At 39.7% G+C, this 14,923-nt stretch overlaps 1 protein-coding gene, 1 non-coding gene and 1 pseudogene across 2 annotated transcripts; all 3 read right to left on the reverse strand.

Moving 5' to 3' along the window:
• Window positions 1-1,615: 1,615 nt before the first annotated feature.
• LOC124959649 (protein FAM114A2-like) lies at window positions 1,616-3,100 on the reverse strand (annotated as a pseudogene).
• A 2,290-nt stretch (window positions 3,101-5,390) lies between these two features.
• Window positions 5,391-12,876, reverse strand: Mmp1 (matrix metallopeptidase 1). The gene is given in 13 exon segments (XM_047517639.1): window positions 5,391-5,922; window positions 6,306-6,409; window positions 6,941-7,050; window positions 7,052-7,104; window positions 8,542-8,672; window positions 10,212-10,329; window positions 10,467-10,622; window positions 11,508-11,528; window positions 11,531-11,632; window positions 11,873-12,021; window positions 12,115-12,359; window positions 12,776-12,807; window positions 12,810-12,876. Coding segments are annotated over 13 exon segments (1,440 nt in total). The 3' UTR covers window positions 5,391-5,770.
• Window positions 10,823-10,948, reverse strand: LOC124960846 (U6atac minor spliceosomal RNA). Its single transcript, XR_007104168.1, has one exon. It is a non-coding gene; the product is annotated as a U6atac minor spliceosomal RNA (small nuclear RNA).
• Window positions 12,877-14,923: the final 2,047 nt, after the last annotated feature.

Below are 14,923 nucleotides of genomic sequence, written 5' to 3' on the forward strand. Positions count from 1 at the left end.
TGGTATTCACTATGTCTTATTGGATATTTGGCTCACCTGAACATGCTACCTTCTTTTACAAATTTCCAGAACAGTTAACCAGCCCCCTCCTCTTTTCTTGTAATTATCATCCCTCTCACACTATGGAAGTGCAGCTACCAGATAATCCTACATGTCACCATTCACTTTTATGATAAGAATCTTAGTAACTGTGTGCCACCTAGCTACAGGGGTATCACAACCCCACTTCCAGAACAAATTATCTTAATCTGGCATTCCTAGAAAGCAGAGCTCAGGACAAAGAATAAGTATGTATTGGGGCCTGTGATGTAGAGGCTGGTGGAAGAACAGGAAGAGCAAGCAGGGAACCTGAGAGAAATAATACAAAGGTGAACTGTAAGCCAGTTAGAGATACAAGAATATGTTAATCGTATGGCACTGTTTGAGAGCCCTCAGGTTTATTTTTGAATAGGTAAAATTATATTTTATTTTAGATCTTTTATAAGATGAGGTGCAGAGCTCACACAAAAGTTACCTGAATCATTAAAACCACAAATTTGGAGAACTTTTGTTTTAAAAAAGAACAGATACAAGTATCTTTTAGTTGTTGAAGAAAGCAATAAAAGGCTTAAGATCTACATGATAAAAGTTGTATATAAAAACAGGCTAAACAATAAATTAAAACAAATAAAAAAGAAGAAAAATGTGTTAGAGGTTAAATCCTATTATAAATGAATAATGTCTCTATGGGACTCTATGACTAACTTTAACAATATTCAATCAACAAAAACCTACTAATGAAAGAGACTAAACACTCCTTTAGGGTTGGTTGTGACAGAATTCATCCTGTTTATGCAGTATGCATGAAAACAACCTAGAGATAGAGTATCTAAAATATGAAACTGTTTCTCTAAATAGCACTTATTGGTCTTAAATCCAATTGATAGGGATCAGCTATGACTTAAATTTGTCATCATTGGGTGGGGGAGTCATTTGAAGCCAATATATAGTTCATTTATGTGCCTGCAAAAGTATAATATTCTCCAAGTTTCTCCTCAATGTCAGATATCTACTGAGAATTAAAGACCAGATGAAACTTCCTAACCATTTCAAAGAATTTGTCTGATTAAGGGTAATCATTTTGTAGTTTATATACGCTCTGTTTTCTTAAAGCCATAGATTTTATCCTAGAAAGGAGAACATGCATGGTATTAATGAACCAAGCATGTTTTAAATTCTAGAATACCAAATTAAGTTATTTTTCTCCTGCATTATACCAATTTTACCCATGGGCTATAAACTGTATCTATGACAAAATTGTTAGTGTTTTGCAACATTTCAAAAGTAGATCAGTATTTTTGCCTGAGTGCGACACTAAGCTTTATCTAGAGATATTATTCTTGGACTTTCAACAAAAATTTCTTTTCAAATAATTCATTAGTTATAACAACCAGTAATAGTGGGAGGACTTGAATACTTCAGCCAAGTGAAGAAACAAACTTCCTCTTCAAACCTGTTCTCCTGCCTAAATTTTTTATATTAAAATAACCTTTTTCATTAATTTCTGAAGGAGTACCCTGAAGAATGTGGCACTTCTTCGCCATCACAAATTCCAGGTGAACTCTTCTCTTATTCTTCAGCATTCTGGCAAAGGCCTCTGGACTTGTAGCTCCTGCCTGGGTACTTCTACCTTGTTCTCAATGAGAGAGATCTGCAGCACAAGGTGAAATAGCCAAAAGGCAACCTTGATGTAGGCGGAACTTTTTGATGCCTCTAGAAAGACTGTAGTGATGAATGGGTTCAGGACATCGGAGTATTTCTTGATCCCAGCAGTTGTTAGGCAGGTGGTAAATTCTTTAGACAGGGAGGACAACTCTTACACAATACAGCTGTCATCAGGAAAGGAGTTTGGCTTCCTTCTATGTCTGTCACTTCCTGCTTCCAGCCATGCAGAACCAATGCTGCTGTTTTGTGAAATAGTTCAATTGAGCAGGTAGTCAGTTCTGCTAGGCTACAGATTGCAAATGCATGGATATCGTCTATTGAATTTTTACTGACTTCATCAGTATTTTCTGCCTCCAATTGTTTTCTTCTTCTTTTTCTTTCTCTGCTAATGGTATGATCAGAAATGCCCTGATTCACTTATAGGCAGTATTTCTTGTCCTGGCAAGTTTCTCTTGTTTGGCAGAAAACAGCTCTGTTATCTCTGTGGTAAAATCTTCATCCCCTTTTTTCTCTTCTTCTCTTTCTCACAAAACTCTGCAAGGGAAAATGCTTCTTTGAGTTACTCTAATTCCAGCTTCAGTGTCTCTAATTCTTTTCCACATAAAGAATTAAGGATAGATTTCAGCTTTGTTTCACTTTCTCAGGAAAGCATCTCCAGAACTTCTAGATTGAAAGGCTTTGAAATTCATCAAAGAGTGGCCCATAATGAGTTTTCTTGTCTGTTTCCATGGTAACCTCATTGGAGGTTCATAGATCTTTCTCCTTTGCCTCTCCTAAAACCTGAGAATTCTAGTTCATCAGACCCTCAGTTCTTTTAGATCTAGAATCCCCTTCTGCTATTACATCCACTGTCTTTTTTCCAGTGAATTCTAAGGCATCTAAACACCCACTGACAATACTCTTTCCTGTGCTCTGAACAGGTCTAGATATGGTCAGGAATACACCAAATGGCCCAGTCACTGGGGAGGAGTTTTTATTCTCTTTGGCATTTGTCTCTCCTGCCGCACACTTTGATTTCAGTTGGAATTTTTCTTGGGACTGGGGATCCCAAGAGAAGTCTGTACCTTCTCAATGACATTTGAAATACCTTCTCCTACTGTGGCTACCATAGCAGAGGACAAAGAAAGTAAGAACTTGCCCCAACTTCCCCAATACCCTCATCCAGTGTGGGGTACATCTTTGGAAACAGGCTCCTAAATAGGAAGAACTTCTGAAGTTTTAGGGTCACTAGAAGGTTTGACCTTCTTTTCTGAGTAGACACTACAGGTTCCGATTTACACTCTGGCATGGCACTTTAGTCAACAAACTCAGAATTCTTGACTGGCTCAGTTCCATCTTCAAGGATGGGGGCAGCTTCCATTATCGCTTATATCTCAATATCACCTTTATCCAACATGATTAGAACATCACTGCAGCCACCACCACCAATTCGTTGCTCCTAATCCTGAGAGCCCTCTTGAAACAGGTCTTAAGAACACCCTTCTGGGGCTGGGGAGATAGCTCAGACGGTAGAGTGCTTGCCTTGCAAGTACAAGGCCCTGGGTTCGATCCCCAGCACCAAAAAAAAAACAAAAACAAAACAAAAAACACCCTTCTGAGGAAAGAAAGAGCATTCGCTTATTTGTCTGTTCTTCTCATGTTGATAGAAACTTTGCTCCATGAACAATGACCCTTCTCACATTTAGTTGCACGTGCCTGGGTTCTAAGTGAGTTCCACAGGAGACCCTGATGCGACATTAGCAGAAAAGCTAGGAAAGCCTTGGAACAGGAAGCAGGAAGCACACTGCTCAGGACTACTCCAAAGGGCTAAGGTTAGAAGACAGTTTAGGACCTGTGCAGAACCAGGGACCACTACTGTGACTGGGACAGAAGACAGGTGAGTCTGAGGAAGAACCATAAGAAGAGTCTGAAAATCTCTATGATTCAGCAACTGTACTTCTAGGCATATAATCAACAGAAATGCCTGCATATGTGCAGTATTACTTATAACCCACTCCCCAAATGGTAACAGCCTGAGGCCCATCAATGACAGATGAAGTGCAGAAACATTGTGTTAATCACAGTAAGGCAGAGTAAGAAAGTCATGCCACATCCAGCTTAGTTGAAAAATAGGCAAATTTAACCTAAGGTGTTAGGAGTCAGCATAGTGGTCATCCTTAGGAACCAGATAATGTGCTGTGGTTTTGGTGCCCTCCTCAGATTCCCTTAATACCAGGGCATCCATCCTCCTAGCTACTATAAGAATTGGTTATTTACAACTTACAGTTATCCCCACACTTTTGCAAATGGCAGTATCTTGCTTGGGTATCTATGCCCTCCTTCCCAACCAGAACTTGACTGATGACTGGTTGACACAGGAGTACAAAAGCCTAGGCCCTCTGCGTGTCAGGGTGGACTAACTTTCTTATTCTGTTTTTGTTCCATAGCCTTCTCATGAAATCAGATCCCCACAAAGAACAAAGTCTAGTTTTTCCCTGCTGTCAAATGTTTCCCTCATTCCTCTTCTCCAGAGGGTACTTTTCCCCCAATGACCCCACCAAAGAATCGCTGTTCCAGGCTGCTTCTAATGAATCCGTCTCTTTGAGAGTGGAGTACTCACTGATGGGACCCTCGTGGGGACTGCTGTGGTATTGGCAATGTTCTGTCTCATGATCTGGCTGAGAGTTTGCTAACTTTGTGATAAGACATCGAGATGAACATTTATGATTGTGCATTTATGTTATACTTCAATATAAAAAGTTTATTTGAGAAAGACGACTGGCTGACTGACTTGTTTTGGCCAAAGGAGAAATTTGAGTTTGGAACTGCCTCAGCCATGAATACCTCATACTATTTTCAAGACTTTCTATGTACTGGCAAAGCCTACAAAATCCTTGAACTACTCACAAAACTCACGAGCCTTAGAAGTTACCAAAGGGACTTCTACCTCCATTAACCTCTTCCCAAATTATTCATGATAAACGGGACAATGCTTATGGAGACAAACTAGATTATGCAGCCTTAACAAAATCTAAAATCTTAGTGGCTTAGCACAATAAGTTTTCTTCTTCCTTAAGCAAAGTCTACTAACATGTGGGGTAACTGGGGGCAATGGTAGCTCAGCAATTCTGGCTTCTTCCATCTTGCAGCAACTCTCTCGTGACATGCTTCTACAGTCACCGCAGCCGGGGAGTAGACTGCTGGGGTTCTTGGCATTATCACTCAAATGTTTCCATTCAGAAGTGATTACCACTTCATACAGTCTTTGGTCAGAACTAGTTAGTTGCCCCACTGCCCACCTTCCTCATTCCCACAAACCTCATGACTGTAAGCAGTGGGACTAGGAAAATGTCATCTTCATACATGCTCAGAAAAGAAAGTGACATCCACTTAGCTCTACCATGTCTTCACTTACTTTACCTAAAACCAACTTTGAGCTCCTTATATGGAATTAGAATGATTTCTTTTCCCCTCACGGTGAAATAAATTCAACAAGAATGTGGAAATTTGGGGATATACTAATTTCCCACATCAATATTTTATATATCATTTACTTTACACTTCGAATTTGAAATTTAATCTCTGTAGATGTGGCTTTATAATCAGGAAATAACAGTATAGTAAATGTAATAGAAAGTTTAAAAAAAACAGTAGAGACAAGGGTGGCCTTATTGCAAATATCACTTTATTTTGTGTTAGAAGAGTTGTTTCTATGTATGAGTATAATGACGGCTCATGTGTTGCTTTTCCTCCAGCGATGGTTCACATCTTTTGACTTTCTTTTTTGAAAGAAGATGTCATCACTGAGACTGATCTCTAGGGTCAATGTCACATTCTTATACTGCGGAAATGATCTTCTCTGTAACACTGTCATATGTGAGTTCATAAGCCAGGAACTTGATTGGCTTTTGCCACCATTTGTGGAATTAAATTATATTATTACATAAAAACATAACATAATAAATTGTAAAAACTATGCAGAATGAATATAAATAATGTTATATTTAATAACTGTGCATCTGTGATTCTAGAAGTTAAATAAATACTGAAAAATACATGGCTCTTCAGGAAAACACCTTGCTTGGGTTCACAAAATACTTTTTTTTTCACTAACTTGGTAACAGTTTGTCAATTTTTTCAGCAGTTGAAACCAGCTATTGGCTTTCTGGAGAGTCAAAATTCGCTTTGTTTTAGGATCAAATTTATATTGCCTTGTTCCATGAAAGAAATAGAAAAATCCTAGAAATAAAAGAAAAGAGATTTACTACATTATACAAGAAGTTTCCAGGTTTGACTTGAATCCATGAGAACATTAGTGCCAGTATTTTTGGCCTTTGCTGTTCCAATTAACAATACTGATGCTATCTCTATGGCAACAAAATGAAATACTATTTTTTTTTTTTTGAGGGGATGGGTACCAGGGATTGAACTCAGGGGCACTCGACCGACTACTGAACCACATCCCCAGTCCCAATATTTTATTTTAGAGACAGGGTCTTACTGAGTTGGTTAGCACCTCGCTTTTACTGAGGCTGGCTTGGAACTCTCAATCCTTCTGCCTCAGCCTCCCCCTGAGTCACCACTGTGCCTGTACTGAAGTAAATACTTTTATATTCACTTACCATCTTTCTTGAAAACAGCATCTACTTTATTGCCAATTCCAGGAAAGTCGTGGGATATCATTTTAGGATAGCCTGCATCCATGGATCGTTTATACTCATCATACCTAATCAAAAAGGGGTATCAGAACCTTTTGCTATACATGTAGATCTCAAAACCACTACAGGAAATTTAGCAGAAATTAACAAGAAATTTAACAAGAACATTAAATTCTAGAGATTGTAAAATGTGGAGTTAGGTGGGGAGAGGTAGAATGTTGGTTGGACTAGAAGATTGATAAGCTTCCTCTGAAATTCAAAGTCTTATTCAAGTTATCTAGTAAGTTATGCACTATGTCCTATTAAGGTAAAAAGGTATGAAAGATAAGTTCCTTTTGGCCAAAGTAGCTCTATAAAGATGAATGGTCTTATTTTTAGATCCTTTTCAAAATTCAGCACCACATTATTATCTGGATTCCCAGCCCAGGAATTGAGTGGGTGGTATTGTTCAATTAACTAAATGGATGCTGGGTTGGATACAGCCAATCGCAAAAGAAGCAGGTGTCCAAAATAATTTGAGATTCATTTTGAGAAGGGTACATATAGAATTTTCTGCATAGAAAGAATTGGTACCCTAATGGTTCTTGTGCTGTCTTTACCTCCAGTACTTGTTAGCAACAAAGAAGTAGGTTTTTCCAGTGTCTTCCTCTGAAACAGCAGCATCAATATGCTTCACAGTTCGAGGGAAGCCAAAGGAACTGTAGATGTTTCTTGGGGTATCCGCGTAGCACATCCTGCCCCTGAACAGCCCAGTACTTATTTCCTGCCAATCAAAAGCCAGAGATGAAAATAATTGTCCAGAACTCCTGTAGACAGCTATTTTCCAGGTGAGTTATTAGTTTTTCAAGATACAGCAGTGTCCTAGCTGCAGGTTAGAATAATTGAGGGAGAATCTTGAAATACTGATCCTGGATCCTGTTCTGGACCACTAAATGAGTATTTTTTTTGTAAGCTTCCCAGCTGGTTCTAATCTGAAACAAGCTTGAAAATGACCTGTTTTGGGGGTTGAGGCCTTTTCAAGCCAGATATTCAAATGGCTAATTTGTTATGCTACCTCAGTGATACAAAGTTCAAGTGGAAGTTCACAACAATGGTTGTGAACAATTAAGGGCACTGCAGTGACTCACAACCTGTAATGATTTGCAATCCTGGATTCAATTCACTGCATCTGACTAGACTACAGTTATAAATACATGAATAGATGCTGTGCAGTTATGCTCAAAAATCCCAATATAGCATAAAACTAGTCCTTATGTCTTAGAGCCAGGCTAGCTCTTGTTCACAAATACATTTATTTACTCCTCACAAAAAATCAGTTTGATACTTTGCACAGGTAAAATCTAATTAATTTCATGAAATGAAAACTAGAAATCCTGTTTCAAAGTGTTTTGCCCATCTGAACTACTTACAATTCTTTGCCTTGAGTGTATGACCGCATCAGGTGTCTTATTGTGTGTCTGTATAAGGTTCACACAATTGTACAAAAATTTGCAAGAGTATGTGTGTTGCCCTAGCGTTTTCAAAGTCAGGAGCATGGGATTCTATCTGATTCTGATAGAATCAAAGAAATTTGTCTCATTCATTTCACAATAATTCAGGACTTCTATTTTAATATGCATATGAATTGCTTGGGAAATTTGTTAAAATTCAGATTCTGTCAAAGGTCTGGATGGGACTTGGGGTTCTGTGTTGTAATTGATAGTTCAGTGAAGACAGTGCCACTAATCTGAAGACCATATCTGGACAGCAAGATGTTAGTGCCACCATCTGGCTGCCTAGTGGTGGGGTTCTCTTATCTCATTGTTGGGGTTCAAATTAAAACAGGATTCAGGAAATCACAAAGACAAAATCTTTGTTTCCCCCTCTATAGAATTGGTTCATGTTTCTCACTTTTATTCTTGAGCACCCCAGGAAGATGAAGGAAGTTTAAAATACATAAATAGTTTGCCCAGAAAACATGTCCTAAGTCCAGATTCATAAGTAGGCCTGAACACTTCTATATCCAGTCATTTGCAATTTATTTTAAATGACTCAGAAATTCATGATGCAACTTTTAATTGAGCTATTGGATTCCTATCAGTAAGTCTGTTCAATTTTCAGAAATTTATGGAGAGAATATAGCTAGCACCCTTATATATGAACTCAAAAGTGGATGAAAAATAATTCATAAAAGCAGTGAAAAAATAATCAGAAGCATTACCTTTGAAAAAACGGACCTCATCTCTATCAGCAAGTTCATAAGCCGCTTGAAGTCCATTTGGCAGAGATGGCCAGAAAACAGAAATGAAATTGAGCTCAACTGGGTAGAAGGAATTTGCACGCATGTAGAATCTGATTTGAAAACAAAACAAAAAAAAAAAGCAAGATTTCCATCTAGTTTCTAATTACCCTCTGGCTGACATCCAGCTCCTTTTGGTTGCTGGTACTTGTGGTGCACTTGTAAATGTTTAACATCTGACTTCCCAAGGAGGGGCTAGGCACGGAAGTTCTAGCAGTTGCTTATTTCCTTGGTGAAATATTCCCACCATAGCAAATTTGAAGAGTCAGAGTAGGGCACCGTTGTATAGTATTTCTATCATCTATATGCAATAGGCATGAATAACCTCAAAGACAAGACTTAATGGTAAATCTGGTTAAAATAATCATGGAGGGAAACATTTTTATTATTTTATTACATCTGGGTTTAATACATTTTATTTTGTTTATATGATTTAATTTTTAATAATGACTGTGGTTCACAACAAACTTGAAAATTTGTAAGCTTTGGTGAGCCATTGGGAGCCAGCTGCAGCACATTGCTCCTTGGAACACAACACTGATAACATCCTGTGTTTAGTGAGTATCGTCAGTCCTGGGCATCTGCAAGGGGTTGGTTCCAGGATCCCTTGTGGATACCAAAATCTGCAGATGCTCAAATCCACTGTACAAAGTGGTGTCATTTTTTCATAGATCCCGTACACATTCTCCCATATGCTCTAAATCATCTCTAGATTACTTATAATACCTAATACAATATAAATAGTTTTTCTGTGTTCTTTAGGAATAATGACAAAACCAGTCTGTACCGATTCAGTACAGGAGCAATTAAAAAATACACTGGTTAGATCAAAGGACCTGAGATTGAATCCGTAGAAGTGGAACTTTCAGTTTTGGAGAGCCAATTGTACTTATTACACAACAAAGCCTTCTACCTACATCATGATTATCACAAAAAAACCTGACAAGACTATGACTCACATCTTAGGGATGAGAAATTGAGGTTAGGGGGAGTAAAGGAGGTTTCTAAGGCCACACAGCTGGTAAAAGGCAAAGCCTAAATTTAAACCCAGTTCTGGCAGTGACTCCCTTGTCATCCTTTGATTGGTAGTGCACAAAGTTGATTCTTCAGTTCATACGAACTGGGATATGTAACCTTATTGTCTACACTTGAACACAGTCAAGAACCCCAGTAGCCTCATTAGTGTGATAATGTTGCAGAAAGGACTGACTTCTCCTAATGAAGTCCTACCCTACTTATCATCACAGACTGGCATAATGAAATCTGAGTCCTGGCTTAGGGGTCAGAAGACCAATAATTACTCTGTCACCAGTCAGCTCTGTGCCCCCAAAAGGTTTCTATTTTCTTCTTTCTGTCTTGATTTACTGATCTGTAAAGTGGGCTGATAGTTACTGATTTTCTACTTCAGTGGTTATTTTCGGAGAATCAAAAAACAACATGTGGGAAAACAAAGTTGCTATATTAAGTTGTACAAATGCAAGCAATTGCTGTCATATAATTATAAATGTAAATGAAAGTAAGATAAATAACACATGGGAGTGTATTAGTCACACAGAGTGGTGAATGCAGAACACAAAGAATTGGCCTCTTACCTGTCTTTAAAGAACATCACTTCTCCCCGAATTGTAGTTACAGCATCAAAGGTTAGCTTACTATCACACACTTCTGGGGTTTGTGGGCCTGTTGGCTGGCTGGGATTTTGAGAAGGTCCTAAAGAAAATAAGAGTCCTAGATTTAGTCTTGCCTAGTGTTGGAAAACTACTAAACAATAAAATCAATGGCTGTTTTCTTTGAAATAGGTATGAAACCCAAAGTCCCCTGTCTGTGACATTTTTATTTTTACTCACCATAGATGGCTTGGATGCCATTGATGTCATCCTGAGCCAGCTGAACGTCACCACTGAAGATGTAGTTGGGGTACATTAAAGCTCCAATATCGGTAGAATGAGAGAGTCCAAGAGAATGGCCTAATTCATGAGCCGCAACACGATACAAGTTGTAATCTAAAGAGCAATAAACCCATTTGAATTATTTGAAATGTATTCAGCTTTGAGGCATTTGATTAAGAAATAATCTAGGAATCTGCAAAGACTATTGCTCATGTTTTCTTGGCGACTGTTTGAAATACACACACACACACACACACACACACGCACATCTAATAACTTTTTTCTGAAGGGGAGAATATGCTTTTTTTTTTTTTTTTAAATGATGGTTAAAGGCCACAAAGTAGGTGACAATGCTTTAACCACGTGCATGTTATCAGGCCCGAGGGCCTCTTGCATCCTTGTCCAGGGGAGTGCTACCCTTCTCTCCTTTCATACAACACGGTACACATTATTAATGAAGGGACATGTTCAAGCCTAAGCTCTGTGACCACAGCAGACAAAATGAAGACAAACCCTGTCTGAGAGTCTAGCACAGATGAGCCAAGCTTGTTAATGATTAGCTGGCATATATTATTTCACAGAGAAGAAATACAGTTCTGTTAACAGTTAATATTTTTTCCTATTTACTAAAGTGATTAAATGCTGAAAATTCTGGGAAGCACAGAAAGCCTTTCCCTCTGTTAATTTCCCCATGTGCTTCCTACTGCTGTTACATTTTGTTGTATCTTTCAAGTAGAGAAGACTCAGTGGAGATGTCCACAAGCAAAACATGAAGCTTCGATATTTTCTTCCAGGAAATTTTAGAGAGGTCTATTTGTCAACAATAAGATCTCTATGGGCAGAAATAATCTCTCACTTTTCTAAACTTACCATTAATTTTCTGAGTAGTAATAGAAAAATACCAACTTCTGTTAATGCATTCTGTCAGTTAAATCAACCAATATTATGATGACCCGGGAAGGGGCTGGGAGTAGAGAGAAGCAAAACTAACTGACTTACCTCTGAAGTTGTTGGTCCACATTCATCTTCATCAAAATGAGCATCCCCTCCAATATTTGGGCCTGGCTGGAAAGCGTGAGCGAGGTTTCCTCCAGGTCCATCAAAGGGAGAGTTGTCATGATGGTCTGTAAGACACAGAAATCAAACCAGGGCCCTCTGGGCTCTCATTCCAGCTAAGATAGGAGGTAAGCATTGGCTTTGTTAAGAGGTCAACAGCCTTCCATCAAGTGTGATGTGGTTTCCCTCCCTCAGTCCATAAAATCAACAGTCCTCATCAACAAGGAGTTCCAGCTGCAAGGCTGGAGCCCTTCAGGGGCAAGGTGAAGTTAAACTGAGAATGTTTTCTTCCTACAAGAAGAGCTTACCTCCTCTGACAAAGGATATCATTATGTCCGCTTGGCCCTCAAAGACTTTGGTGAATGTCAGTGGTGAGACATTACTCCAAAGTCGAAAGGCTTTCTCAATGGCATGGTCCACATCTGCTTTTGGCAAATCTGGTGTGTAATTTTCAATCCTTTGAATGAAATAAAATAGAGGTACATCAGTTCTTATTTGTTACCACTTTACTGGGGAATAGCACCCTCATTTTGGTTCCCAGTCTGGTTACCTGTAGGTCAGATTTGTGTTCTCCCAGCGAGGGTTCCCCTGAGTGAGGACGAACTGAGCCACATCAGGCACCCCACACCTGGGCTGCTTCATCACCTTCAGAGTCGCAGCGTCTGGCTTCCCAGTCACTTTCAGTCCAAAGAATTCCTGCATTTCCTTCAGCTTTGCAACCACTGAACCGCTGCTTCTCTTCCTTTCAATTTGCCTCTCCTCATTCTTCAAATCGTAATAGTTTTCCAGGTATTTCTGATAAAAGATAAAATTGTTGAAACCCTGAATGGGAAACATTTCTCATTTTTTTAAAATTGAGAGCAATGAAGTTTGAGCCAAAATAGAGAATCACTTTAAAAACTTTGCTTAGATTTCATGATCTTATTATCCTTATCACTGGTGGAAAAATGCAATTTCAGAGAAGAAATCTCCCTACCTTGTTACTAAAAAGTTCAAACTTCAGAGAGACCAAAATTTGCATTCCATTTCTTCAGTCTCTCTCTCACCCCCAAATGGAAAAGGAGAGTCTATGCTTGGTTGGATACATTTTGGGGAGGATCCTCTTTCTAACACAAGTCATTTGTAGGAAATGCACCCTTACATCATTATTCTATGGTAGAAAGATGCAAACCAGAGACCTGGATTTCTAGCATGTATAATGCAGCACTTACCTGGACTATCTCCACATCCTCCTGTTGTGTTCTAGAGATGCTGGGAAGCCATGAGACCCCACATCCCAGAGCAGGAGCAGCAGCAGAGGAAAGCAGAGCATGCTGGCCTTTGTCTTCCTTCTCAAGGCACGGTGATCAAGGGCTCCCTACCTGCCCTTTGTTCCAATATCTCTGCTCAGATGCTTCTTCTTTATATATAGTACCAGCATTCCCAGAAAGCCCGAGGCCATCTGAGTCACATTTCATAACATCCTCTTGATTAGCAATGAATAGCCTGAGCAATCATCAGAAATGGTGACTCCGAGCAGATTATTTGGGTTAGCTTGGTGTTGTAATCCCATGATTAATATCAAATGGAACATGTGTGAAGGGGACATTTTCACCACGTAAACAGTTGTTTTCTCTAGTTCACGTCCATCTTAATAGAGAAAGGCCCCTGTTATACACACAGGCACAGAGTAGGGGGGGTACTTTAAAAAAAAAGTGTTTTGCTTTTTGTTTCTGCTGTTCCTAAAGTGCTCCAGGTGTCCGCACACACCCTGCCCTGGGGCAGAGGGTGGAATTCCTGACACTGCACCTTAAGGCTCTCTGCAAGGACTGAAGTTCAGTTCCTCACGCACTCACTTACACGGGCTCTCCCTTCTGCTCTTGAGTTTCCTGATTTGCTTGCAACAGCTGTGTGGGCTCCCTTAATCTTTATTGAGGCTTAAGATTTGAGAACCTTTGCCCAAGAAGACCCCCTCATCCACAAGTGGCATATGAGATAACTCCTTACCCTAGCATCATGTAGACCCTGTTCATTAGCATTATGGGACAAATAGGATCCTCTCTAAAACTCGTCAGAAAATACCAGGTGAGGCAGGGGCTGTCAAGAGGCCAAGTGCAAGGCAAGGGTCTTATTTTTGTCTTTTTTCCCTTGACATTTTCCCTTGGCATGAGCACATCTTTATTCCTTTGATGTAGGTGGCATCTATTTATTCTTTCATGGATATATTCATCCATGTGTTTATGCATGCAGCCATTCAAAAGATCTTATCAACATGTCCTGCAGTAAAATAAACGCATGGCTGTGTATTGAAAGATTCACACTCAAACGTTAACAATCCGTGTCAAATTATCTTGGGTGCCCCTTGTGGTATCCATACCACCCTTAGTGAGGAAAGCTGACCTGTTGCTGTAGCTTCCTTTACCCATACTGCACCCTTCTCCCTTGGAAGTGTTATAGTTGACATTTTCCTCCCTTCTCCCACTGAGGCACCTCGGGGTGTCTCCCACCTTGCCCACTGTGTCAGGCTTGCTTTCTCAAGACTTCCCTCACCTTGTGGATTTCTGTTTTGCTTGTCACATCAGGAACAATATCTTATTCATAAATGATATATCTCAGATTGCTTCGAAAGCACTCTAATCATTTCCTCTCTCATCATTTAGCCACAATTTCCTCATCTCAGTGGAGTAATACTTAAGCTGGAGAGGGTCAAAGGAATGGGAAAAAATTCCCAGAAAAACAGAATCTCCTTCTTGTGGGCATCACATGGAGGGTGGGGTGGACATCAAAGGACATCAGTGATGAAGTGGCTTGAGCCCGGGCAAGGGAAGTACCCAAGGGGCTCTGTGAATTAGAAGTTGGACACAGACTGTGTTTTAAAAAATCAAGGGGAAGCTGACACACCTGACAGTTGGAGAACCTGATTGGTGTGGAGAGATAGCCCCCAGGTCCCCTGGGGGCTGGGAAACCAGGGTTACTGAGTTAACTCAAGAGAGTGGACTGCGACTATAGGGGATTGGGCAAGAAATAGTACAAAATGTCACCCTGGAAGAGTCTCATAAAACATCCAGTCTGGCAAGAGTCTACATATTCTGCTCTAGAAATTTCCAAACATTTGTAAACTAGCATATCCTTTACTTAAACAATTTGTAAGCCAAATAAAAGCAGAAGCTCTCTGGAAACTGGAAGCAGGGCCTGAGGATCCCATGCAAGTGGGGCCTGAGGATCCCACTTGGTCTCTCCTTCTCTAGAAGAGCCCACCACTTTCTCCTGGTCCAACTCCTGAACCATTAACCCTAAACACCAGAAGCGTTACCTTACAAGTCAAGGCTGCTGACGTGGATTGGAAACTGGTTGCTTAAAACCACTTTTAGTTAAATAAC

The sequence above is a fragment of the Sciurus carolinensis genome, chromosome 11 (assembly GCF_902686445.1).
Source record: "Sciurus carolinensis chromosome 11, mSciCar1.2, whole genome shotgun sequence".
Classification (NCBI taxonomy): Eukaryota; Metazoa; Chordata; class Mammalia; order Rodentia; family Sciuridae; genus Sciurus; species Sciurus carolinensis.